The sequence below is a fragment of the Corapipo altera genome, unplaced genomic scaffold (genome assembly GCF_003945725.1).
Source record: "Corapipo altera isolate COAL_440 unplaced genomic scaffold, ASM394572v1 78, whole genome shotgun sequence".
Taxonomy (NCBI): Eukaryota; Metazoa; Chordata; class Aves; order Passeriformes; family Pipridae; genus Corapipo; species Corapipo altera.
The window spans coordinates 6812105-6839288 of NW_020884904.1; the positions used below are offsets into that span (position 1 = coordinate 6812105).

At 46.4% G+C, this 27184-nt stretch overlaps 1 protein-coding gene across 2 annotated transcripts; it reads left to right on the forward strand.

Annotated features, from left to right (window-relative positions):
• Positions 1–3570: 3570 nt before the first annotated feature.
• Positions 3571–25976, forward strand: TMEM86A (transmembrane protein 86A). Of its 2 annotated transcripts, none has more exons than XM_027651022.1 (4): positions 3571–3644; positions 3693–3782; positions 20893–21157; positions 25344–25976. In XM_027651022.1, exons 2-4 carry the CDS (start codon positions 3762–3764, stop codon positions 25769–25771), a joined length of 714 nt encoding a protein of 237 aa, XP_027506823.1. In that variant the 5' UTR covers positions 3571–3644; positions 3693–3761; the 3' UTR covers positions 25772–25976. The 2 variants fall into 2 exon arrangements, with proteins under 2 accessions (XP_027506823.1, XP_027506824.1); XM_027651023.1 differs by having other exon boundaries at positions 3581–3659.
• Positions 25977–27184: the final 1208 nt, after the last annotated feature.

Sequence of the window (27184 nt, forward strand, 5' to 3'; positions counted from 1 at the left end):
GAAAAATACAGAGAGAGGAGGAAAAAGAGAGGCAAGCTGTTATTGAAATATAAGGCAGTAAATTTTAAAAAGAAATAATACACCCTCATGAGCCACAAAGCTACTGCACATTTGAACAACATGGATTCCTTCATAAATAATTGGTTGTGTAGCCGCCTTGCTGAAGATGGAACTTCTCCTGCTGTTTTTTCCCTCTCTGCACACCACAAACATGGCCCAGCAGAAGTATTTTCAAGAACAAACATGCATAGAAGTACTTATACTCTGTGTTGCTATAACCAACCCCCATAAATTTATGCTCACGTAATTACTGTTCTCTGTTTGTCTACTGATAGGGAGTTAAAAATACCACCCCTCCCCCCCCAATTAGAACTGGTTTCTATTTTTTGTTAAATCCCTGCAGTTGATATTGAAGAAAATGTTGTGCTGAGCCACATGAGATCTCTCTTGCCTGTACTAGTCAAGACAGAAGACTGCAACAACACCAAAAAAAAATCTCACCAAAAGCATGGTATGCACAAATCAAGACAAATTTGACTGTGTTATGAAGCCATCAATCCTGTATTCTCTTTCCTTTCTTCATCTGATGCTTGGTATTTCTACAGTGGGAATAGATGTGTGCCAGGACCTGTTCTATCAGAACTTGTGTTCAGGCAAAATGTAGAATTTGTCTGCAATATCCAAATTCTTTATTTGTTTTCCAAGGTGTCCCTCACTTACACGGAATTACTTATCATTGATGTAGCACTTATTTTGATAGTAGAAATATGGACATCATCCCATGAATAATCTTGTGAGTCACGTGAAATTAATCTAGTACCGAATAAACAACAACAGTGAATTCTCAGCTTATATTCAGGTTGTAAAATCTTTGTCATCTCTTTATTATACACACGAGTTATCTCTTTGTTACACACAAATACCATATTTGCCATTAGGGCCTCTGAGACTCTATTTTTAAAAGCTTTGTGGAAGGAACTGTCTGGAAACATAAGGTCAACTTCTCCCCAAGCAAAACTAAATGAGACTGAGTATCTCAGTGCCTGTTTGAGATGGGAAAGTCAGGACATGCACACAGTTTCCCCTTCACTTCTGATAGGCTTCTTTGAGCAAATAACATAGCACAAAAACCAATGACACAGAGAAACAGCTCATATGTGAGACCAGGTGAAGCTTCAGCTGGCAGCCAGTGAAGACAGATATTGCATTACAAAAAAAAGAACAGATGCAACCATCCTAATATCATCTCCCACGTTTTGAGCAGCAGAGAAAATTCCGAATGCAAACATGACACTCTCCACTCAATGATGAGCTTGGCTCATCGCTTACAGGCCAGGATAAGCAGATGAAGAGTTTGGCTAAGGACTAAGAAGCAGAATTTTTTTTTTAGATATTGAAAAGCCAAGACATAATCAAGGTCCCAGAAGGATTTTCAAAAGCAATTAGGAGCCCAGGTTCTGTTAGTCCATTGGTCCTTCTGAAAATCCTATATAGTAGCAAATTAACTGCCTCATTGGACATCAAAATACCTCTGTGTTCTTGTGCTGCTTCTGCTGGGGACGGTCACCCTTGATTTCAGCAGGGCAGTCTTTTTTATGAAAAGGTGAGCAAGTTCTTTCCATTCTTTAGTTCACCTAGCTTCCTTCCAAAAGCAAAATTTTATCCTTCTCTTGTTTAATGAACACGTGACTGCCCCATAAACTATTTTAACTGAAATTACAAGATCAGCACTCAATCCCCAGTTCATGGTTGTGCAGGTCTTTGCTGTACAGAGAACAGTTTGCTTTCATCTGATTGAGGTTTATTTGCCAAAGATTTTGATTCCTCTCTGATCTGATAGTGCAGATTTGCAGTGTCTTTCTCTGGGTAGAAATCCCTCTTGGATTGGTAAATGACTCAAAGATTGCAGCATCCATCCCAGTCCCATTGGGTGGTGGTGGGCCAAATGCTGCCTTCTCTCTTTATACATCTCTACTGATAGGAATCATGCTGCCTGTGTGGGATTTTGGGACTGATGTTTGTATACATTTCGTCCTCAGAAACATGATACCAATCTATTGCACACAGACTGCAGAAGAATTGCACAGGGGTTTTTTTTAATTATTTTGTAGAAGAAAATGTTCCCTCAACATGATAAATGCTGAGCACGACTTTTGCTCAGGCTGCAAGTAGCAAACTACTTATTCATCTGCTATTTAAGTACCTGTTGGTTTTGTCATAAAGTGAAACTTTTGAGCAAGATCGTATTGCACGTGAAGTGGCTTCCTGAATCCTTAAATATTAATCTCCAAGTAAAAACAGACTGAAGGTAGTCCCAGGGTCACTTTAATTAAAGTCTGAGCTGCTGCGTCCCACTGTCTTGTATCCCACGTTAAATGTTCCTCGCCTTGTCTTTGTGCCAACACCAACATTTTCAAAGTCTCTGGGTGACCTTGGCAGGAGGATGGGGATGTGAACTGGGAGGGACCCATTCCTGGGGGGACACAAGGTCCATTACCAGTCAATGGGAGCAGGGACAAGGCTGGGAAACATGGCCAGCTCCTCAGAGAGAGGGTTTGTCAAGGACCTGTGGGTCTTAAGATAGTCAGATGATGGAAAGTGTTAAGGGGGCAATTGTGAACCGAAAGAAGCCCCTGGAAAGGAAAAAAATGGGGCAACGAGGGGTGGTAAAGAGTCAAGGTGGAGCAGAAAGGGTGGAGGGCCAGAGGGGTCCATGTAAGAAACAAGGATGTGAAAGGAAGGGCAGGAGCAGGAGCGGCAGGCGGGAAGCCGCAGGAAGGGAAGTGAGGAGAGAGACCGGGGCTCGAGTGTGCGGCACAGGGGGGCAAGAGACCAGGTGTGCGGAGCGGGGAGCTGAGACGAGAGGCACTTGGAAGAGAGCGAGTGATGTAAGGTGCGCTGCCTCTGGTCCAGCGCCTGGTACTGCCGGCATCGGCACTGGCACCGGCACTGGCACCAGCGGTGCTCGGCGAAGGAGCAAAGGGCACGGAGCACAGGACACGGTCCCGCCCCGAGTGCCCGGCGGGGCGGTCCCGGGAGGCGGGCGCTGTCCCGACCCTGGCACTCCTCGGCCGCCGGGGAACCCGCGCTGGAGAAGGGGCCTCCGCTGCCCTCGGGCATCGCGCCCTGTCCAGGCAGGGGTTGCGGAGGCGGCCGCTCTCGGGAGGGACCCCCCGTACCGCTCCCGGGGACCGCAACACGCCGCCACCGGGGCTCCCGAGGCTCGGCGCTACCCGGGGAAGGCACGGCCCGATCGCTGCCGCCTGCCTGGCGGGCACATCGCCAGGAGGCGGAGGCGACGCTGGCGCCGCCGCTGCCGGGGCCGAGCGAGGCCGAGCGCTCCCGCCCGGCAGCGGCCCCGGTCCCCACTGCCCGCCCGCCCCTCTCCACCCGCCCGGGGCGGGCCCGGGGCCGCCTCCTCCCGCTCCCCGCAGCGCATTCGCCGCGGGGGCCCCGCTCCAGTGACGTCAGCGCTGCCTAAAAAAGCGCCCCGGCAGGCAGGCAGGGCAGCCGGCAGGGCGGGCAGCGGCCACGGCAGTGGCCGCAGCAGCAGCAGCAGCAGCAGCAGCAGCAGCAGCAGCAGCAGCAGCAGCAGCAGCAGCAGCAGCAGCAGCAGCAGCAGCGACAATAGCAGCAGCGACAATAGCAGCAGCGACAATAGCAGCAGCGACAATAGCAGCAGCAGCAGCAGCAGCGACAATAGCAGCAGCGACAATAGCAGCAGCGACAATAGCAGCAGCCGCTCGCGCCCCACCGCCGACATGGTGTCCCCCGTCACCGTGGTGAGTGCGGGCCGCGCGGCGGGCGGGGGGAGCGGGACCCGCGCCCCTTCCCACGGGCACCCTCCCGAGAATCGATGTCCTCCCTCCTCGCCGGTGCTGCCCTCCCACCTGCTCCCCGAGGCGCTGCCCCCGAGGGCGGTGGGTGCTCAGATCTGCTCCGCTCCGCTCCCGCCGCCGCGAGTGCGACCATCGCCCGCGACCCCCCCGTCCCCCCTTGCCCGGTCCTCACCCCGGCCCCCCCCGGCAGCTGTTGCTCCAGCGGTGCGCCTGCACGGGCAGCTCTCCCTCGCTTCCTCCTCTTGTCACTTACGTTTTTATAAACATCTGTGATGTATCTGCTCTATGTGGACTGCATCTGTTCAGAGCGGCGCTGCCCCAGCTTGCCCCGGGCTTGCGCCGCGGTAGCGCCCGGGAGCATCCTCCAGCTCCCGCGGCCTCCCTTGCTCTAGCAGGCGTCTCCGCCTCACCATCCGGAGATGGCTTTGCTGTCCAGATGATGGCTTGGGCTGAGGCTCCTGTTGACCACCGTGTCGGGCAGACCTTACCACAGGCTGGATGACTTCCCGCTGAGACCTCTGGCTTTGCAAGCCAGTCTGGCACTTCCACCACATGAGACAGGGATGGTGTCACCTGCCTGTTTCATAGGGGAGTCACAATGCTTAATTAACGTAACCAGCAATAAGGTAGCACCTCACTGCTGTCCTGGAAGTTGGTGATGTGTGCAGCAGCACAGCTGGATTGATGGAGCAAAGCCAGTAACTGAAGTAGTCGTGGCTTGTGCCAGCAATACCAGGTCCTGGCCCTGCAAGGGAACCGGGGCTGTTTCAATGCTAAAAGAACAGCCAGAACAGCAGAGAAGCTGCACTGTTAGACATGCTGCTTTGCATGTTCCTCTTTCTAGAAAGCAAGGCATTTGTTGGAATAGCCCAGCAGACTAACACATGCGGTAAGAATAGCGAACTGTTGGTGGGAAAGTTGCCTGGTGCTTCGCTGCAGCACTGAACACCTACTGCTGGTATCCTGGTTCCCTGTCTATCCATTATTATCCTGTTTTGAAATATTTTGGTCAACGGCCAGGCCATTGCATGTTCTCTTGCAGGTAGAAATTTTGTCCTTTCCCTGTTCTTAACTCACAGAGCCGGGGTTCAAAACTTTTAAATTGCTTTGCCAGTTCTGCAGAGCAGCCTGTATTGTCTGATACTTCAGATGAATGTTCCCCCAGTTATTAACATGTACCTGCTAAGTTCATCAGCAGCCTGGGGATGACTTTTATCTCTAAAGACAGAGGGAAGTAGCTTGGAAATTATACCATTGTAGTGCCAATTTTTTTTTCGTGATTTTTGAAAACAGCTAAAGAGATTTGGTATCTGTGCTTCTGTGCCATAAGCTAAATTTGTACTTCAGTAATGCTTTTGGTTACAATGAATTGTGTATGTGTACCTTGGAAGTAAAATCTTGTGCTGGTACAATACTGGAATGGCTCAAAAACTGGCAGAATTTGTTTCACTGTTTGCAGGAGGCCGTACTTGGCTGTTAACCTGGTGCATCAGAGTGGTCTTGCAGAGTGTATTCCAACAGAGCTTTGAGAGGAGGCAAATGACTAAGGCATGAGTATGTGTTGGGAAGTGTGTACATAGTTCAGATCCGAAGGCTTTGCCTGCAGTTTAGGAAGGTAACTTGGGAAGGAAAATTTAAAAAAGCCCCGCTATCTTCACTTGCCCTTTTGATGTGTAACTAAGAACATTGTTGCTCTGGCTTCATCCCTGACATATGAACAATTTGCTTCACCAAAGGCAACTAACACAGGTGTGAAGCTGTGAAGAGCTGGAGGGATGGTGAGACCGGGAGCTGTGACCAGAGCTGCAGCTGTTTACCATGGCTGTAGAGGTGAGAGGGAAGGGTGTCTGATCCTCCACAGGGCTCACAAAACAAGAGATCTGCAAGCCTTCAGTCTGCTAAGGAGCAGTTCTTTGCACATCCCCTTCAGTGGGCTGTCACATTGCTGTTCCTCTGAAGGAGTGCACTGTGCTTTCTGTGTTGGCTGTCCCGCAAAGGGCAGGGGCTGAATTGGTGTCAAGCAGCAGCCTGTGCTGCCTTGGAGTGTGGTGCAGTCCTTGCACAGCTGCCAGCTGAGGGGGTGAGAAGCAGGGTGGCTGTACAGCAAGTGGGCTCCCTGTGACAAGTCGCTTGCTGGAGGGAAGAGCAGTGGCAACTGGTCTGGCCACGGCTAGGGGCTATAGCCTTGGGCCCAGGCCTTCTCTCTGTACTGCACTGCCTTTGCTGCATAGTTGGACCAGGTGTTTGGAGCCAGCATGACTGTCACTGCCATGACACATGATGGGGAGACTCTGGAGGGGCAGCACCTGAGGCATAATCAAATTAGCCATAGGAATTGATTTGTCTATAGCATATGTCCTCTCCCAGCACACTGCAGCATCAGCCTCTATGAGAAGGACACTAGAAGAGCACATCTGTGAGTGACTGGATTTTTATTCCCATTCTCAAAGCGATGGCCTTAGTACAGTTCTGCAGCAGATGACCCTGACTGCTTGCACACAACCTGCTCTCCTGCATCTCCTCCTCTTTCCTTCTTTAGGACACTCTTGTAAAAAGAGGCGAAAGCCCTGAGTTCCAAATCTGCTGTACAACTGATAGCTGGAAGAAACCTGCAAGGAGGCACAGTCCATGGAGAGGCACCTGGGGAGAGATCACAGCTAGGACTGCTTGTTTGTGCCGGCTGCCAGGTGTTCATCATTGCCTGGAGGGTTTGGCATGTCTGCCCTGTGCACAGGGGGAGACCATGGCATCGTGCAGAGCTAGCCAAGCTGTTGTCTCTGATGCTGCACAATTCAGATGTGCTGAGGGTAGAGCGTGCACACAAATACACAAGTCTGGTGCCAAAATACCTTTTAACATATTGTGCCGGGTCCTCAGTTAGAATAAAGCTCCGGAGTCTTGCTGAGGCCAGAGTCTAGACTTGCATGGTGCTGGGCTGTGGCAGGGAAGATGCATTTATCTGCCAGTCCTGTTCCAGCTGGTGAGTGATGCTCACTCTGGTTGGAAGTCACCTTGGAGGGAAGCTTTCACTGCTCACTCTGCTAGGCAAGCAGGAGCATCCTGCTTAAAAATTATTGTTCTTGATACTGCTCTGATTAAGAGCTGTTTTTTCTGCATAAAGCCATGTGGGCTGAGAGCCTGCAGTTGGAGCTCAGTATTGATAAATGGCACATTTGCTTCACGGATATGCGAGGTTTAATTCCATTCTTGTTCAGTCAACAGTGGTCCCATCTTAATAAAAGAGCATTAGTTAGTGATTTTTGTCCAGTTCCCCCCCTCTTCTGTTGGCTAAGCAGTTTTTAGCATGAGCTTGTAGAAGATAGCGCTTGCCTTAAGGACCTTTCTGCCCCGCAGGCATCATGATTGCAGGAGCTGCAAGTGTGCAGGAGATGACCCTGGAGACATGCAGTCGTTCTGACATTTACATAATGTTTCTTGCTCAAAGGGACCCTATTTTCCCCCTAAAGTTAAGGCTAAACTTAGTATAGGGCTTCATTGTCACCTTGAGGAAAACAGGGCATGGCAAATTTACATATTAATTGGTTGAGGGTAGGTCTCTTGGGGGGGCAATTATACATGATATTGGTGTGTCTTTTAGAGCAAGATGAACTGTGGGCACTTGTCCTACACCATCCCCTCTGCATCTGACTTTTACTGGACCTAGCACAGTCCTGTGTGTAGGAGGGAGGTGAAATACTGTTTGGGACAGATTTTTGCTCAGAACCCATACCTTAACGATCCCCATCCCTTCCTTTTTTGTCCTTTGATGTATTTGCATTTTTAAACAGGAATAGCTGGGTTGGGGAAAAATACGGTTTTTTGGCTGCACAAAGGAAGATGAGCCTTCGGCCCTGTCCCCCTTAGGTGGGAAGCAGCAGCACCATCCTGAGAACAGCCTTTGTCAGCCCTCTGAGTAGACACAGGATGTCACTGCGATGAAGGTCATTTGCAAAAACTGGGCAAAAAACCTGAAAGATACAGTCTGGAAAGGTACTCACCATTAAGAAATATGGAATAGGGCTGGAGAACTGGGTGGGTATGATTTCAGTTTCTGAACAGGGGCCAAACCACACTGATCCAGATGAGTGTAGAAATCTGTTGTAAATCACATTGCTTAGAGACTCTGCACTATGGGCAATTGTAGCAGTAGTAGGTTTAAGTAGTAGGTCTAAGCATAGTTTTAAAGGTTTATTATTAGAAAGTGTGCTCTATAATTCTCAAACCGCTGCTGAAAACAAGAAAGCCAGTTCACACTTGGAGCTATCTCAGCCTTTGTTCTTAAGGAGAGAATGTATTATTTCTGCATTAATGAATGAAGTGTTAGCAACCATCTAAGTTAGAAGTAATTCTTATAGTAGAGAGTTAATTTTACTTGTTCTCTTTGTTTATATACAATGTTTTCATTGTAATTTCCCCATTACTTAAATACATCATACATTGGGATTTTATTATGCAGGAGGCTTGTAAACATGCACATTTATATACTGTATAGACAATTATGGAAATATGGCACTTGTATAAAATCCAAGTGAATGTAATGAATGATAGAAAAGATTTCTAAACACCTGAGCTCACTGAAGAAAGGGAGGGAATCATCACCTTAGGAAAGCTTAGCGGGATCTTAGTAACATTTATGTCAGTCCCACCTTTTGGGAGAAGCCTAAAGCTTTGGGCCTACTGGGCAAAAAGCTGTGCTGATTTATGCCAGCTAGAGCCCAGAGTTACATGCCACAATTTATTTTTTCAGACTGAACTTGTGCATTCTTGCTATGACATTGACATTCTTTCCTGTAGCTGTTGCTATGAGAGGGTGGGCTATCAAGGCTGGAAAGTGCAGCTTCTCTCATGCTCTTCCCAGTCCCAGGGAGGTCACAGTAAGCAGTTAGTGCCAATCACTGCTGCAGGCAGTGCTGTAGATTAAAGGCTTCATTAACTCCAGTGTATCACTCGAGTCACACACGTCTGTTGTTCAAAGTGTGCTTTGTGCATTAAGATTATGGGTCCAGTTCAGAAGTCTGTACTTACTCAGAATTCCTCTGAAAGGATAGAGATGCATTTCTTCCATTCTCTTTTCCCGTTCAAATATCTATATCCAAAATATGCTGTGTGCGACAGAAGAGCCAAAGTTATCTTCTCTGTGGATAACTTCATAGTACTCAGGAAATAATAACCCCAATGAAATTAGACTCATAAAAAGATGGCATCTGGAACCCATCTTCTGCTAGTGTGTGGAAGCGCTTGAACAGCAACAAGATTATTAGTTATATAACTCCCTTCCCTCCTGGAGGCCCAAGTGGCTATTATATTAACACTTAATTTTTCTACTGCCCTTCATGTCACACAATCACCAATAGATTTGTCATTACAATAGAGATGTAGGTTTTGCTTACTGCAACATGCCCAGAATGGTGATGGGTAATTGCTTCTTATAGCCCGCTTGTGCCCTTCCTATGTCCATTTTTTTATACTGCCATAATCTAAATAGAATTTAAGCTAACGCAGGTTTCTGTCTGACAAGTGTGTCAGTCTAGAGCATCCCTCCATGTAGTGCTAAATGTATCCAGGTGACATGGTGCAGAAAACTGTATCTAGGAGTTCACACATCACCAGAGCTGAAAGGCAGTAGATGAGCTGAGCAAGAGCTTTCCTGAAGATTTCAAACATGCTGGGGTGGGAAGGATTTCAGATACCCACAGAGCCTGGGGGCTCACACCACAGCTCTGACTTAAGAGTTGCACAGGTGCAGTTTTACTCTGGCTAAGTGCAACTTATGCCTCTTCTTGTGTTAGGTTAATGTTGCAGGCTGACTCTTGTGTTGCAAATCTGCCTGTTAATGAGGATAGTGGCTGTTTTGATTCACCTTGCTGTGATCCTGTGGAAATGTCCTGTTTCTACCAGCAGGCTAGTCTTCTCCCAAAAACTAATTCCTGTAGATTACCGTAAGACATGCTCTTTCCTAAGCTGAGGGAAGATGAGACAAGTCGTGTTACTGAACTGGTTTTGGGACTTCGATCAAGTTTGAATGAATGATGAAGTTTCATTTTTTGCTCCTCACCAGAGACCAGCTTTGGAGACAGATATGGCAGCAGTTGGCATCAGGCATCAAATTTCCTATTATGTATCAAAATGAGTGCATTTCTGCTAGTTGCAAGTAGCCTCTGATTGAATCATTGCTTGAGATTGAAGGAAGTTTGACATTAAGCCAGCTGCTCATTTTTCAGCACATACTAGACACACCAGGCAGATCCTCAGACTTACATGTCTCCCATGGCTTCAGCAGAACTGGGCTGACACCCTGGTTTGGCTACTGTACCCCTATTTGCTTGTATCTTTTGGTTTTGTCACAGCATGAATACAGTGCTGATGTGTTCCATTGCAAGAGGAACTAAACAAGTTTTATGGCTTTTCCCTGCAACCCTGATACAAAAGGAATGTGATGACAATGTTATCACTGAATTGATGTTTATGAAAATTCCACTTGTCTTGGTTGCATCTGTGGACTTGCACCTCCAATATAAAGGGTGTAACATTGGTAAGCAGCTGCACATTTATTTGTGAGTGTGGTCTGCATTTTTGTATGCAGCCTGATTACAGCAGAGGGTTTGCAAGTGAAAACCTTGATATATTAGTTTGAATCCTGGGAGTGCATGGGTTAGTGTTTGCACCTGCCCACCCCACATCTGTTGAGATTGGCTGGGAAGGTCCAATTGACCTTCATGTAAGTTGTGTCTGATACTGACTTGTTCAGGTCTTGACATCTTGACACAAGAATAGATATTGGGAATCAAATCTGCGACTCTGTTGTCATCCTTTGAACTTACACCCTCCTGTCTCTTAAGCATATTGATCCTGTGATAACATGAGGAGGGCTGCTGCTTTTTTGTAAGGCACCTCTCTAAATACACATCCTTATTGGGGTATATTGCTATTTTCCTGTCTGATTTTCTTTAGCATCAGTGATTCACAAGCTTTCGGCCTGCAGGACATGATACACAGGTAGAGAAGAGCTTTTCGTTCAGCTTCCCATTAGGCAGAAGGCAGTCTGAGCTGCCTCTCCTGCATTTCACCCGACTTGCTTTTGCCAGTATTATTGCCACCCCTTGTGAGGATTTGTACAGTGTAAGTCTCTTGTGCAGAGCTGCCAGCTTTCCCATCCACTAGCAGTTCTTCCTTCCCGTCTTGCCTCAGTTCTTCCTTCTTGTTCCTTTTGCAAAAACCTCACCTCTGCCAGGTATGCAGCAATCTGTTGCTGTGAGCCAGAAAAGTGAGCTGAAAAAGTGCCTTTTAAATGCTGGAGGCAGTTTCACCCTTGTCAGGTCTTTGGCAATGGCTGCTGGGGCTGGTACAGCCTGTCATGTGCTACCTGCCTTCTCTGCTGCACTACTGGCTCTTTAGCTGTTCCTTTAAAGGGCTGTGACAGCAGCAATGCCTGCAATGTTCTTATTTAGACCCATGTTATTCCCCATAGCTTGTAGGTAAAATGAGGTCTTCTCTGCTGAAGAGATTGCTTCAGGATGGAAGGGTCTCCCTTCCCTCCCAAATACCAATCCCTGATGGCAAAGTAGCATGGGGCAGGGTAGAGCTTTGCCAAGTGCCCATTTTCCCTGAGTACACATTCTTCCACACATTCCCTGTGCTGCAGCAAAATGACAGAGTGGCTGGGGCCCTCCAACAAGTACAATGGGGAACCAATACAGTTGGCTCAGCCCCGTGGTTGCAGTGGGTTGTGGGGTGCAAATAAGGCTGGAAATGGGAGAGTGCAGGCAAAAGATGGATTTCAGCCCTGGGGACAAAACACTGTGTGTGCAGACTCCTCACAGCTATTAACTAGAGACTCAGCCTGCCGCTGGTGCTGACAAGGAAAGAACTGACAGTTCTCCCTGGGGTATTTTATTTTGGGTCTGTACCAGAGACTGGAGAGAGGCCCCAGTCTTGCCACACAGCTTGTGGGACAGGTGTCAGTGTGTGGCACTTGTCTGTAGCAAAGGGCCTTGCAAGAGGGTGTCACTTTTTGATGTGGTCCTGTGCCCCATAGCTAATGTGTTTGGCTTACCTAACCCTGCTTCTTCCTGGATAATGGAAGTCTGCACTGTCTTTCACAGAAGAGTGTTATATAAACAATGAAAAGTCTCCTGAGAACAAATGATTGTAGTCTGGAAGCCATCCTCAGAAATAAGTTGAGGCAACTCTTCCATAAGCAGTAGAAATTTTTTATCTGGATTTTAGTGTGACAAACCAAATAGCTGCCCCTTCCCATCCTGGGAGGAATTGCCTGGGACAGGTATCAACTGTGCATTTCAGGGTGCTGGCTGGCTGGCTTGTGAAGCTCACTGTGGCTTCACAGCATCCTCCTGATGTCCAGGGTAGCAGTAAGGATACAGCCCCACCTGACCTCACTGAGGAAGAGTACGAGCCCTTGCTGTGGCAGCACTGCAGCTCTGATGAACAAAATGAAAAGACAGATCCATTGTGGTTCATGTTTTTAAACATCTGCAAGGGGTTCTTTTGTGAGTGTTACAGAAAAGGAAGCATTCAGGGAGGTTTACTTTCTGCTACACAAAAAGGAAGATCCGGAATCCCAGGAGGTAAAAACAATCTTTGCTCTAAGATGCTGGCAGGCAAATACTATATTTTTGCTTTCATTTTTGAGAGCCAATGAACTACCCTGAAAGCATCAGTGTGTGACAGCCCCTACAACCCTGCAGAGACATTTGAATTCTTGACTAGTTTAATATTGTTAGTCCTTGACCATACTCAGAAGGCAATCTCCTAAACTGCTGACAGCTATAGGATTGCTACAGATCTGGAGTCAATCATTACAACCGCAGGTTAGGAAAAGGTTTTTAAAATAGCCCTGCTTGTGGCCCTGTGCTAATCCAGTAGACAGGACAGATGATCGGTAATGGAAAAAAGCAAAACTACCCCCCCGGAAAACAAGCCCTAGCAAAACCACATGCATACAAGCTGAGTATTCAGTTCAGGGTGAAATGTATTTGTAATTTGATTTTTATGAGTTAACATCTGCTAAAGAAAGGCTTTACCACCTTGAAAGCTTCCCTGTGATCCTAGAAAGTGAAGGGCAGATACCACAGTGCCTTTATAAGATACTGGTGGGTGTAGTGGTATCTCACTTTGCTTGGCCCAATAGCAGTAGGTCCTGTGTAATGCAGGAAGGTCCCAGGGACACTGTTGCACAGCTTGTTAGCCAAGCTAACTAGATTTCTTCTTTTATCTGGTACAGGATATACCCTTTATGGATACTGTAACTTCCTTAACTGCTGGAGGGAACACAACGGTCCAGTGTGTCAAGATAGCTTTGGGCAACATCATGGTATAAAAGGCAAGAAGCAGGAGTGAGCTCCTGTTGCAATAGGTGGTATAAAAGGCAAGAAGCAGGAGTGAGCTCCTGTTGCAATAGGTGGCACAGACAGTGCCCTGATGCGTGGAGCGATTTCCTTGGCTCCAGAACTGCCTGTATCTAAGTTGTTAAGGGACTGTTCCCTCACATTTCTAAAGCCTCCTGGAAGGGGTCTTTTGAAGGTGAGACTCCAGTTTCCCTTTTGTGACTTTTTTCTGACACATCCCAGGTGTCTACAGATGCATGTTTTTTAACTTGCAGGTGTAGCAGCAGAGAGCTGCAATGTCCGAGAGCACCCAGGTAACATTGGCTGCTGAGCCAAACTGGCCTTGTCAGCAGCCCCGTGAGCACAGTCAGTGTGACTGCTCAGCACCCAGCAGGTTTTAATTTCTTCATTAAGCACCTGAAGACAAGAGGGGACTGCTGTTATTTTTGTATTGAAGCTTTGCTAACACATGCATTGTTGTTTCTATGTGAGTGCCAGTTTGGCTTCTCCTGCCTTAATCTGGGAAGGGGCAAAAATGAAGGCTGCCTGCCCCCTTGGCCTGTCAATGTTCATCTCTCTCCCTGACCCCTGTACAAGGATTCATGGTTGCAGTTATTTTACTGTCCTCTGGAGAAGGCCACAAAACCTGTCTAAGTTTTCTCTCTTTTACGTTCCTAAGTCTTTTATTTAATTATCCTTCATACTTAGTGTGTTCAGTTCTGTTTTCCCCTAAAACCTATCCTAGACAATCCCCTTCAGAAATTTCCTCCCAGAGAAAAGATGACAGAGTTTTGTGGCAGATCACAGCATGGCTGTGGTAAAGTGTTGGGTAGCACAGACTTTGCTTGAGGAGTGTCTACAGGGACAGATAGCAGTTTGTTGTGGAGAAATTACACTTGGAAAGCAAACATGAAGAGAGAGACCGTTTCAAAAGCAAGGTCTGCAGTCTCGTGTCACTGGCACTCCCACGGCATGATGAGCCTTGCTCATGTGCTCCCCAGCTGTCTTGGTACAAAACATCCCATTCTTGGCGCTCGCCTGCTGCCGCTCAGCTGGGTGGCCGTGCCGTGCCCCCGCTGTGCCCAGGCTCCCGCGCTGCAGGGACTCGACCTGCCCTTTCACCTGGGAGAGGCTGGTGCAGGCAAACATTGCCCTGCTGCCAGGCATCTGTGGGGAAACTCCTGCTACAAATTTCCTCCCTGCTTTCTGCATCTGGGGAGAAGTCGCTCGTCTGGAAGATTTTAACGTCGGTGCTGACAGGTTTTCATCCCCCCTATGGTTAATCTGGAGATCAGGTTGAATGTTGATGTGACTGTGAGCATTTTGGCTTGGAAGTCAAAATTTTTGTTGTGGGTCTTGTTTCTGCATGCAGCTGTGTATTGGAGCAGCCCAGCCATGCACAGGAGCCCTTGAGAGATGCCAGTTTGATTGATCCTCATCCACGGCCAGCTCCCGTGTGCCTCCACCAAAGGGTGACTGTTCTGATGCCAAGAATTTGTGCAGCAATATAGCTGAGTTCACCATCCAAGAACTGTGAGGGCCTGTGCCAACCTTTTAATCGTACTTTTCTGGCAAAAAGCCGTATCTTGGTCTTAAGAAAAAGAAGCTGAATATTTCTCTCAACTCTGTATTAGTCTGTTGTGGACCAAAGCATGGAAGTACAGCTGGACCTTACTTTGCTTAACTGAGGGGAGAAAGAGAGTACCCAGGCTGTTGGGGTAGAGGGAGAGATGACAGAAGCCAACACACCAGCCCTATTTTGCAGCTGAAGAGACCCTGTGGGTGGAAGAGCTGCCTTGGACACACGTGTCTGAGCTGGGAGGATGGTCCTTTTGCAGGCAGGAAGCATTCAGGCAGAGCCCCATTACTTTTGGCTTGTGCTGAACAACAGAGGCTCCTGTCAGACAAAATCATGATTTTTTGATTCCATGTAAACAGGTCTGACTGAACAGCTGAGCACAAGCTCAGTTTCACTGCATTACCCTTGTGAGAGAAATGGAGGCTCTGAGTTGTGCTGGGGAGTGCCAGAAGCTGCAATAAGGCACTGCAAGACTTGGCGAAACTCACTGCATGACATAAACATGATGAAGACAGAGGATCATCAGCACACACATTCTCCTAAAGGCAAATCATGTACCATGTTCTGAGTGACTTATTGGCTATTTTACAAATCCATTTTAGACGGAGCCTCTATGATCTTGGCTCCATTTGAGGAGAAGAGGGTTTATCTATCACCCTCAATTTCCTGCAGCATGTGGAGCCTGTTCAGGAGCCATCTGCCTCAGATGCCTGGCCATGGCATCTCCAACACAAACATAAACACTCTTATTAATTGCAAAAGTGTATTGCACCAACAGAGTATTTCAGACAGGTTGACTGGCTGGTTCAGTAACTCTCCACTACCCTCCATAACAAGCATTTTTTCTTAGAATTTTATTCAGGAACAACTTGGGGCATGTATGAGCCAATGCCTTCTGTGACAAAAGGTGATAGGCAATCAGTTATCCCCCAGGAGCATGTTTGCTCCTGCAGGAAAGCAGGGTTGGAAGTGCTTTGTGCTCACTTACAGTCATCAGTTAGGTGAGTACCAGTTAGGGCTGTCCCAATCAGCTCTAATATTTCAGCAACCCTCTGGAATAAAAAGCGCTGACTGGCCGATCACTTTACCTCTCATCTGTCTCCTGCTTGCTCATCTCTGCAAGCTGCCCAGGAGGGGTGCAGATATGAGCAGCCAGAGTGGCCACTGGGGCCTTTGGTTTGTGTGGAAGGTGTAAATGGTGAATTTGGATACCAAACAGCTGAATCCTCACTATTACCCAATCTGGATCCCTGCCTAAAAATTCCCTCTTTTATATCAGAGTGTACACATTCAGAAGGTTTGATGTTGCACCATCTCAGCAAAGGTGGGAATGTGGAAGCAAGCCCAGGAGGATGAGGATGGGAGCTTTGCAGTCCACTCACACGGGTTAATGGCCAGGAATTGCCCAGCACTGCTGCATTCCTCCTTGGTTTAGCAAAAAGTGGTAGGTTGTTGAATTCCTGAGGAAAACAGCTGCCCCTGGCTAGGATCTGTGCACGAAGGTGGGCTTCCTGTAGGCTTAGTCCGATGGTGAATTGTGTTGGTTCCCCATTGCTCTGTAGATGAGAACCTGTAGCACATACATGTACTTTATCCTAATTGTGGTCCATCCCCAGGTTGAAGCAACTCTCCCCCTCTGTGACTCAGACTGCACAGAGGATGGTCAGTGCTTTGCAGAGCGCCACATATTCTGGGGAATGAGAAGCATGAGCCATGGGCTTGAAGTGGCAGCAAACATGGCAACAAAGCCAAATAAATATTTATTAGCACACGACTGGGGGTAAGAGCTATTGTCACAATAGGGCAGAACCAAGGCAAGGATCCATGCCAAAAGCCAGGAGAAGCAGCTCAGACGTCGATACACAAAATGGTACTTGGCCAGCCAAGGCTGCTGGGATGGATGGGTGAAGGACAATGACCCAGCTTTTTTTTGGCCAGTGCTTTTTTTTTTGTGCTTAAGTGTTGCTCTGTAGAATAGCTGGTGTCTTATATTTAAAGTACGTTTCCTGGGAAGCAGCATTTTACAGCCCAGTGGGTATGAGCCATATCCCCACAGCAGGTTGGTGCACAGCAGCTGTCTGTATACATATTTTCTGTGCAGGCTGATTTAGGAGACTTTGTGGAGAGAAGAGCATTGATACTCCATGTTGTTTCCTGGGACCAGTGCAAGGCTTAGGACTTTAGGAAGGACTTTTCGTCCGACTTTAGCATTTCAGTGGAACAAACTTCTGATGTTCTTCTGTACCTCAGGGGGAAGCTGCCCTCCCTGTGGCAGCTGGATTTTCTTCATTCCACTTGTGAAACAGATACAGACAATTGGCTCCAAAATGTTAAAGAAAATCAGGGCACTGTCTTATGAATGTAGCTGTTCCTCTGTGGATGGGACTTATTCTGGAGTAGAGGAGCCAGCTGTAAATTTTTTGGCTTTACAGTAGTTTAAACTAATTTCTCAAGACTCTAGGTAACTTAATTGTCGTAGCAGCTGAGAAAATGCCCTAAATTATGGTCAGTTTAGAAATTCAAAACTTGGAAATACTGCCTTGTTATTGTATTTAAAATGTTTTCTGTACTGCATTTCTGTATGGAGTAAATAAGTGGTGGAAGGAGAAAAGAATTGGGGGAAAATGCAATAAATTTATAACAAAATGGCAAAACCCAGCTGAAAGCCATGACAATCACATGCATTACCATAAAGGACTTTGTCACCTCTGTCATGTGCTTTCTTTTCCAATACCATAGCATGTCCCCATCTCACATTCCATCTCTAATGCAATTTATCCATGCAACCAAGAAATAATGTTCCCTTCCCTGAGGTACAGGCAAGTCCAGTCATGGATTATATGCCTTGCTTTCCTCAAGCCACAGCCTCCAGTCATGTTGGTACATGGTTTCCCAATACCAGCCTTGACTTGTCCTTTCCAAGGCTCAGCCACATGTCCAAATGGAGGGTAATCCCCAGCCTCACCCTCTGGCTGCCTCAGTTGTTCTTGAAGGACTTCTCCCAAGTATTTCCAGGGCCACACTATCCCAGTGGGATGTGCTGCCAACCCCTCAGCTGCACAGGTACCTCTGTCTCAGCAAGTGCTGTCCCTCATTTTGGTCAGAGCTGTAACAGGGGCTCCACTGAGCTGCAGCATTCAGTGGTGGGCAAGGGTGTGGTTGGAAATACCTCATCTGAAGTATACTTGTAGAAAAGATGTAAAGAAATAGTGTCAATTCAGTGATGAGAAGCCTCTAGCCCTTTTAGATATATGAGATCATTCTTACGTGGAGACTCTGTAACGCTGTAAATCGTTTAAATAGTGCTTAACTGAGACTGGAATCTGACCCCTTATATATGAAAAATTCCTTAATTATTATTAGCATGGAAATAATACAAATCATTATTTTAAAATAATGCTGGCTGAGCTTGCAAAATTCACATTCAGAGAGTAAGAAATGGTAATTTTAAGTTAATCAAACATAATCATTCCGCACAAGGGCATATCTTACATTCACTAAGGCAGGGTTCCTGGGGAAATGACAAGTGTAATTAAAACCTGTCTCATCATGCATGCACACAGGGGAGGGCAAGCTGTGATTGTAATGGTAACTGCTTCTAGCAGGTGTTTTTCTGTTAATGTGAGGTATTAAATAAAACTTCATGTGTTTATTAACCCAAATACTCTCCTGTACGCTTTTAACAGTGCCACTGTGATGTGTTGCAAACAGCCTGAACTTCAGCTATATCTTTCAGCATAAACTTTTGTCTTCAGAGGTACAAAACTACTTACCATAGCTGAGACTGTTACAGGAGCCTGGAGCGCTGTTGCTGCTGCCAATTCTTTCGCACTGTGTAGCTCTGGAGGTTGTTAGTTTTCCACGATGAAGATCTCAGGCTCATTACGGCATGGTGGGGATCCTCCACGACTTGCGGGGGAGAGGAGAAAACCCTGCCAGAATCACTGTCATCTGTTGCCTCCAACTGTGAGAGGATGAATGTGATCAACTACATTTTAATAAAAGAGAGTCAGAACGGGAGGAAGCAGAGCTGGAGCTGGGCACTGGCTTTGGACAGTCAGAGCCTGATGTGTCACTTTAGGAAAGCAAGGTGCTGGGTCTGAAGGAGGGGGAAGCTTGGCTGCACTCTTTCCCTTATGATACTTGATAGTTCCCAGGCAACCCCAGTACTATGAGACTACATGGGCTTTTGTAACTTTTAAGTTCATTTGTTATTTGCTACCAGAATTTTCCCAAGGAATACAGACAAGGAGTAGTAAATGGTGATTAATTTAGACAATCTAAGTAGAGGACTCACAATGGCTCCCCATGTAATACAAGAAAGTTAACGGCTTGCTGATGTCCTTTTGTTAGTGAATTGTGTAGCCTGGTTGTTTAATGGAGTGTTTAAAAATTGTGTTGGCAATAGCCTATGAATAATGTATAATGAAATACCTTACTGCCAAGAAACTGCTGATATGCTGGGGAAATTTCCATCAGATGTGAGAACAATTTTGAAGGCGCTGTCTTCTTGGGATGCCCTTTATTTATAGCCTCACTGCTTCTGAGATTGCATTCCCTTTTTAGATACTGCATGTGAAGATGCCCTCCACTGCCTCTGCCTCTGTCTTCCAGCTTCACCTGATTCGATTTGCTTGTGTCTGTAAAAGCTCTAGAATTTTTATGAGATTAGGCTTTATTACCTGAGCGCTGTAAGCACAGAATATTTCCTGTGCAGTCTTCATCTGTTCTAGGTGTCTGCACCAAGGCACACAGCATCAAAGGAAGATGGATGCTGTTTTTGTGTCATGGCAATGTCCCATGATGCAAGGAAGCAGAAATAGGGCCAAGTGATTTGGAAAAAAAAAAGACCAGTTGGACTCTGCAGAGTGAAATCAACTTTGATGCCTCTAAATTTTCCCCCGTGTCCTCCTCCAGTGCATGAGGCCTCTGTGTGTTTTGGCCATGAGTAGAGGGAAGTTGTTGTGATACTAAGCAACTAAGACTTGCTTGACCAAAGAAATGGGAAGGTTGAGAGTAAACCTCTGCTTGCAGAGGAGCTCTGGATGTTGCACTGCCTTAGGTGCAGGAGGAAACAGGCCTCCTGTTAGACCCCAGGACATAGCTCAGTCAGGCACAGGAGGCAGTCCCTTTCCTTTGATCCTTATTTTGGCCCTCAGCTGCTCTTCAGGAGAAAATAAAATCATAGCTTTGTTTCTTGTGTGAAGTTTTCCCCACCTGCACTGAAATGCAGAATTATAACAGGAGGGCAGGTGATCACAATACATATATTATCATTGTACAGAGTGTTCTCAGCTAAATGTATGTCAAGAGCAGACAGAGTCTGTAGCTCTGTGCCCTGCCCCTGCTGTGGCTTTGTTATGGGTAGCTAAGTGCTCATGCTACATTTTTGTGTATTTACACAACAGAGCCCTGAGTCAAAACATTTCCTGCAGTATGGGTTCTGTATTATTACTGTAATGCTAGAACAAAGCAACACGTGGTTGATGTTGGTATTAGTCAGCTGAGGAAATGACATCCTCACCTGCAAGGCTGATGTGACGGGTTTTGAAGTCATGTGGTGGTGCCAACAGCAGGCTCCAGGCATGAGGCTACAGGGCAGGAGAAAGAATGCCTTAGAAGAGAGGTTGTATCCTCAGGATGATTTGCTACTGACTAAGTGTGAGGATTTGTGAAAATGGAAGGGAGGATTTGCACTTTTTCTGGTTTGTTTGCTGCTGGGATATATCTGGGGGTGGAGTATTTTCACAGCTCCGGAAAGGTGTATGAAAGGGATTAGTCTAAACACAACATAGGTGTCAAAGAGCACCAGAGGAGTTTGACTGATGGTCTGAATGTTTTCAGTAGAACCAAATAAAGAGAAAAGGTATCTAAAACTTCCTCCAAATCCACCACCCAAACCCCATCCTGACAGCCAGAAGTGTTTTCAGCAGAGACGATCACAAAGGTCCAGGCTGAGGATTGTGGTCAAGTTCAACCAGCAGTTCTCAGGGTAGAAATGCTGCTAGCTGACAGTATACATGAAAGATTAGCTTTCAAAAGGAAGGAAGCAGTTCTGTTATGAAGTTTATTCCACTGATGCTTCTGATGATCCTATTAATTTATCTTTTTTAATGTTTGTTTTCTTTAGGTGAAGAGTGAAGGTCCCAAACTGGTGCCCTTCTTTAAAGCCACTTGTGTCTATTTTGTCCTCTGGCTGCCAACTTCCAGCCCCTCCTGGTTCAGTGCTCTCATTAAATGTCTGCCTATCTTTTGCCTGTGGGTTTTCCTTCTGGCGCATGGAATTAACTTCTTAGTGTCACACCGGAGTGCCAGCCGCATCCTAGCGGGGCTCATATTCTCGGCAGTGGGAGATGCCTTTCTCATCTGGCAGGAGCAGGGCTACTTCATTCATGGTGAGTATGTTGTCAGTCCTAAAGGGATGCCACAGTCCAGCTGTTATCCTCTTTATTTAGTAATGAGTTGCTGGGGCACATGTTTTGTTTATTCACGTACAGCTTAAGCCCCGTGCACTGGGAAGCCCTCATTCCTTGACTAAAATCCATCATGTTAGAAGAGTCACACCATGGATGGGTCTTTCTCTTGAGCTTCTCTTGAGATTAGAGAGGTAACTGGGTCAGGTTTAGTTTCCTGGCATGTGTCACAGCATCTCGGCTGGCTGGAGCTGAGAAGGTGGCATGCCAGAATATCCCTGGGGAAGAGAAGGAAATGTTTATGGTACTCCTGAGCTCCCATGAAGCTATGGGAAGTATCTACCTCCTACCTCTCTGCTGGGAGATCTGTCAGCCCTTTGTTACAAGGATCAGGGATAGGACATACTGTGCAAAAGTCCTCAGTGAAGAGCAAGTGGAGAGGAGCTTTATGTTTTGATAGACAAGCCCATAGCCGGGGGGAGGTTTTTAAGTGGATGCTAGAAATGAAAGCATCAGAAATCTTGTCCTACTTGCAGGTTCCTCAGTGTGAATCATGCAGCCTGTTGTACAAGATATATCTGTTTTGCAAGACATGTAAATGATGGTCAGTCAAGGACAAACCTTACCACAGTGGTGTGTCTTCTCTACAGAAAGATCCACATCTCAGAGCAAAATGAGTTTGGTTTATTTTGCTAGTTTGCAGACTGAACATAATGATTTAGATTAATCATTTAAAACCATATTGAACCTGCCTGCAGCAACACTCTCCGTGGCCTTGGACTGTCACAAGAAATAAGCAGCAGTTGAGTCCTTTGCTAAACTGACTGGTGGGCTTTCTGAAGTTTATTTAACCAGCACAAGGATCTCACATAACATCCACTATTAACTGGCTGCTGTGACTGTCCCACTGGAAAATATGATGAGATTAGGCAACTTTTCTGACTTGTGCTGTTGTCAGCTCTGAAAGTCAAAGGCTTATTTTTTGCCTCTCTCATGAGGTTAGTATTTAGTTTTATTCTGGGATTCCCACAAGCTCTTTCTTTATGAGAGGAAAGAGTGTGCAGTGCCAGATATGAAAGGCCCAATGCTCTGAATCTGGTTTTAATCCTGCTTCCCAAGGGCTTAGCCCAATCTCATTAAAAGTTCATGTAAAAATTTTTACTGATTTTGGTAGGGTTTAGATTAGGCCCTGAGGATTGGATCTATCTGGATGAACCTTGGGCATGTTGCTGAGGAGTTTCAGCTTTCTCTTGGGGTGCCATCCCCTCTGTGCTGAGTGTTGACATTCCCACTGATAGGCCTCCTCCTAACAGGAGTTAGGAGCAGGTTGCCTCAGGCTCAGAGCAGGTTGCCTCAGCCCGACTGGTTGTGTGTCTGTTTTGCCTCCTGGAGTTGCTTCTCGAGCTGTGGCTTGGAAAACATTTGAGGCCCAGTTCTCCCCATGACCATTTTTGTATACGGACTGTTCTGCGCTTCTCCATTCCGCATAGATGGTATATCTCCAAGTTCCCTCTCCAATACAGTGCTAGAGGAAGGGTTAACCAGTCACAGCAATTCAGTATCTGGTTGATTGTTTTAATCTGCAAATAAATTGGATTATTAACCCTAGTCTCACAACTGATAAGTTCTGCTTTGTGGCTTTAGACACATTTTTCTTCTTAAGGAGGAGGAAAAGCTCTACTGGAGCATTTTGAAAATCTCAGCCCACTGAGCTACTATCTTCCAATGAAGTGTTAATATTTGCATTTCAGCTGTAAGCAGATAAAGCACACTGATCCATTTCATCCTTCACCTTGCTCGCAAAATTTATTTTCTCTTGTTTGAAACTCACCAGGTTGTTGTTGCCAACAACTGACAATATTTAACCTTTTGACATCATCAGTTGTGGGAATTTGAAGTTTCAGAAGAGTAAGAGGAAATACTGGATAAAAATGTACTTTCTGTTCAATTTCTCTAGCTTTTGGACTGAAAAGGGTTGGAAACTGGGCTGATTTGAATAGCTTTTGAGACAACGAGTTTATAAAAGGACGTTTGTTCATTACTTTATAGGGAAGTGAGGGCCTGGGAACCTACTCCTGGCACACTTGACTTTTTTCATTTTTGCTGCTTCAGTCCACTAATAACGTGCTATTTTCTGACTAGTGTCTTAGTGCATGTAGAAGATACTTTACAATGTTATTATCCACCTCCTTAGATGGCAGGTACTTAGAAACAATTTATGCATTTGGTGAAGAAGACAGGGACTAGCAAAGAAGCCTTTTTGCCAGCCTGAGGAAACCTGGGGCAAGGAAGTGGACAGAGAGAAGGGCTGATCTGCCTGATGTGGGAGGACCAAGCTAAAGGCTGAGAAATACGAGAGAAATGCACCCCCTCCCTGTGCAGCCGTCACAGGTTTCCCCAGTTCCTGGCTTGATTTGTGGGTGTTGAACGAGTAAACCCAGGACCTGACTGCCTTGTTTGTGACCAGCCTTACTACATATCACAAAACTCCTACTGCCTTTCCAGGCCTCTGTTTTGCTGCTGTAGCCTGTCCTCTCCTCCTTCTCCTCCTTGCTGCCAGATGCCTGCATGAAGGACAACACATTCTTCAGTTCCCTGTCCCAGAATACTCTGTATAATGCCACTGAAGGAAAAAACACTCATCACTCCTAGGAGGATGTATCCTTCTTCTTCTTACCATCTCCCTGGGCTCTAACCTTTCCTGCACTATAACACTATAAACAGCTCACGTCCTAAATCCCTTCTCAGTTTCCTCAGTGCTGTGCCCATGATGTGCAATAGCTCTGTGAAACATCAGCTTCTGGTTGCCCTCCTTTGTGCTTCTCTTCCTTCCCCTTCACACTGTCCATGTTCTCCAGCCTCATCCTGCAGATCAGATCCCCACCAACCCCTCCCTCCTGTAGGTTCCCTTCTCATCCCACCATGGCTGAGCTTTCAGTGAATGTCCAATCTGGTCTACTCCAAAGGCAAGGAGACACTTCCTCTTCTTTGCACTGCCTCAACACAAGAGTATTAGGATGAAACAATGTCTGCCAGCAGCAAGTTTTAGTGACTGCCCTTTACACCATGGCATCACACATTAAATGTGAACAAGTGTCCTGCTGGAGGACTCGGCTTGCCAGATCCTTTTCTCTATTTCATGCTTTAAAGCTGCATAAAAACTTCCAGCTCCACTAGTAACCCTGCCAGGATAAAGTGGGACAGCCTGCAGTGCATCATGTGTGGGCCTGGGAACCAGAGGATCCAAGGAGCTGGACTCAGTTTGGAGCCCATTATCTACAATTGTCATGACAGCTAGGAGTCAGCAGCTGTGCCAACACATTGGGACATATTGTTGTCAAATGGATTAGTGGCAAGTGAATAACAACATGTAGGCAGGACCTTCCAACACCCACATCTGGCGTTTCTCAGGACTGTTGCACTTCAAAGGGAAGCCGGCATTTTATTTTCACTGATTGATTCCCTCTAAGGTTCATCTGAATCTTGAAAATAGCCATAAAATTGTTGGCAGATCACATCAATGCAGTCTCTGAAATATGCCAGCTGCTTCTTTCCAGCTTAGGCTTTTCTCAGCTATGGGCAGAGATGGAGTAGAAGCCAGATTTAGTCCCTGAGTGCCTTTGGGTTTGTGGCTAAATACGGTCAGGCTTTGTATCTGGGTTCAGAGGGATTGGTAACTTTTGTCATATTTTGTTCCTACACTGCTCTGATTCCAGCCTTCCTTTTCCACATGTGAGCTATGAGCAAAACACTTTGGATAGTTGGAGGGAGTGATCTTTGGTCTGCCTTGCTCCCACCCTTCTGCCCAAAGCAGGGGAAGAGGAACACCTGAAGAACAAGCTCAGTTCCTTCTGCAGAAGCTTAGTTCACCTGGCCTCCCAGCAGAAAGGCTTTTGTCACAGCAGACCTGTACTTGGCTGCAGCTGTGCTGGGGCTTTTTCTTAGGCTGGGGGCTTGGTGTTAAGGCTGATCTCCCATGCAACTATTTTTTTATTTAAATAGCTTAAGTGGTCAGTATGGTTTTCATTGATAGTGTTAAGGGTTATAACACTGCAAGAAAATCTAAGCCTGTGCTTGTTGTGGTATATTTAAAATCCAATATAGCCACATGTTTTCTTCACCTCTTGACTACCCATCACTGATGATCTGTGTCAATGCCTCTTTCCAGGTCTGCTGATGTTTGCCATCACACACATCCTGTACTCTTCAGCCTTTGGCATGAAGCCTTTGGACCTCAAAGCCGGCTTGTTGATGGGCCTGGTTTCCGGTTCCTGTTATGCCTTCCTGTACTCCTACCTCTCAGGCCCGTTCACCTACCTGGTAGCTGTCTACATCGCCTTGATTGCCTTCATGGGCTGGCGGGCGGTGGCCGGCATGCAGCTGTGCAACGATCTCTGGACATGGACCAAGCTCTCTGCCTGCATCGGCGCGATGCTGTTCATGGTGTCCGATCTAACCATTGCACTTAACAAGTTCTGCTTCCCCGTGCCCTACTCGCGCTTCATCATCATGGCTACTTACTATGCAGCCCAAATGCTTATTGCACTGTCAGCTGTAGAGACCAGAGATGAAGAGGACTTCAGAAAGAGGAGCTAGGTGGAGTGCCAATAGTGCGTGAACACGTGGGTTATATCTCAGGTGCTGTAGCTGCATTCACCCCTGAGAGAGATCTCCATTTCTCTAGGCACACTGGTGATGTTGATTTTGCTTCTTTGAAGCATTACCTTTAGGAATTATTTTTTTTCAATGGCTTTCTCTGAATAAAGCTTACTTCAGTGTGGAGTCCACATCAGAAAGCTTAGACTGTCCCTGCAGTAGTTACTCATTCAAGTTTTCCTTCTTGGAAGTGCTGTACTACTGCATTTTACTTGTTAGTCTTGAAACTGATGCTAAATGTCTGGGAATTGGAGAGCTGATGGAAAGGAGGTTTAGCCATGCACTGTGTTAAAAGGCTTGCTCTCAACTGAAGGCAGACAGGCACAGATCTCTGCTGAAGTCATAGGTAAAAAATAATTTCACTGATGTTTATCTCTGTGCATTACAAACTCAGTATGTAAACTGGAGCTATTGCCTCTGCTGAAAAGAAAACTTGGAGGGAGAGTAAAAACAGCATATCCAGATAGAAAATGAGCTTTAGAGTCAAGGGCAGCATGTGGGGCAGCACCCAGCAGAACCAGCATGACAGCAGAAGCCCAGGCTGAGAGCACGAGATGTGCTGACATGCAGTGCTGTTTGCTTTGATCATGGTGATCACTGCTTCAGGGTAGATCTGTAGGTGTAAGCCAGCATTGCCATATGTGGCAGAACTAGGAGTTTGGTGGGATTTCAGGGACATCTCGGTAGCCAGGCCAAGATGTTCCCCCTCGCCTTGTGTGTGCAGTTACACAGCACCTGCAGCCAGCAGTGACAGCTGGGATGTAATGGGCACTTTGAGCTCGTGTCTTACTAGTGTATACCCTAGTTGTCCTTAATACAGGAGACAGGAATCCAACCTTTATGTCTTTCTTCCCCAGTGTCCTAACAAGTAGTATTCCATATACCCATTAAGCTTTATAGTACTGCTGCCTGCAGTATTTGAATCTTCATCTGAGCATTTCCTGTGGTCAAGGCCTTTATTTTGGATGTAGATTGTTATTGGGCTTTGCCAGCTGGTGGTAAACGATCATCTTTGCACCACTTCTTTATTTTTAGAAAGCCCCTTTTCAGGAGAGCTTCCTGAAATGCACTTCCTGTGTGTTCAAAATGCCTGGTGCTTCCTTCTTGAACTCACAGGGACACAGTGAGAATGCACAGATGGGGCTGGGAAAGCCTATTTAATTCTGATCCAAATTCTTTGTTTGGTTTGTCTGCCCATCTGCTTAATCAAGATTATTTCTGACTTCAGACTTTCTTAAAAAGATGTAGGAAGAGGTTGCCTTGATTTTTAATCCAAGTTCATTTGTGATCATATGTATATTTTTTTCCTCTTATTTAGGATACGTATCAGCAAGCTCTGTTTCTATATGAAAC

Coding starts and splice junctions, on each gene's coding strand:
- TMEM86A (XM_027651022.1), top strand. CDS start 3,762: ATGGTGTCCCCCGTCACCGTG. Junction 3,783..20,892: donor TGGTGTCCCCCGTCACCGTG/GTGAGTGCGGGC, acceptor TGTTTTCTTTAG/GTGAAGAGTGAAGGTCCCAA. Junction 21,158..25,343: donor GCAGGGCTACTTCATTCATG/GTGAGTATGTTG, acceptor GCCTCTTTCCAG/GTCTGCTGATGTTTGCCATC.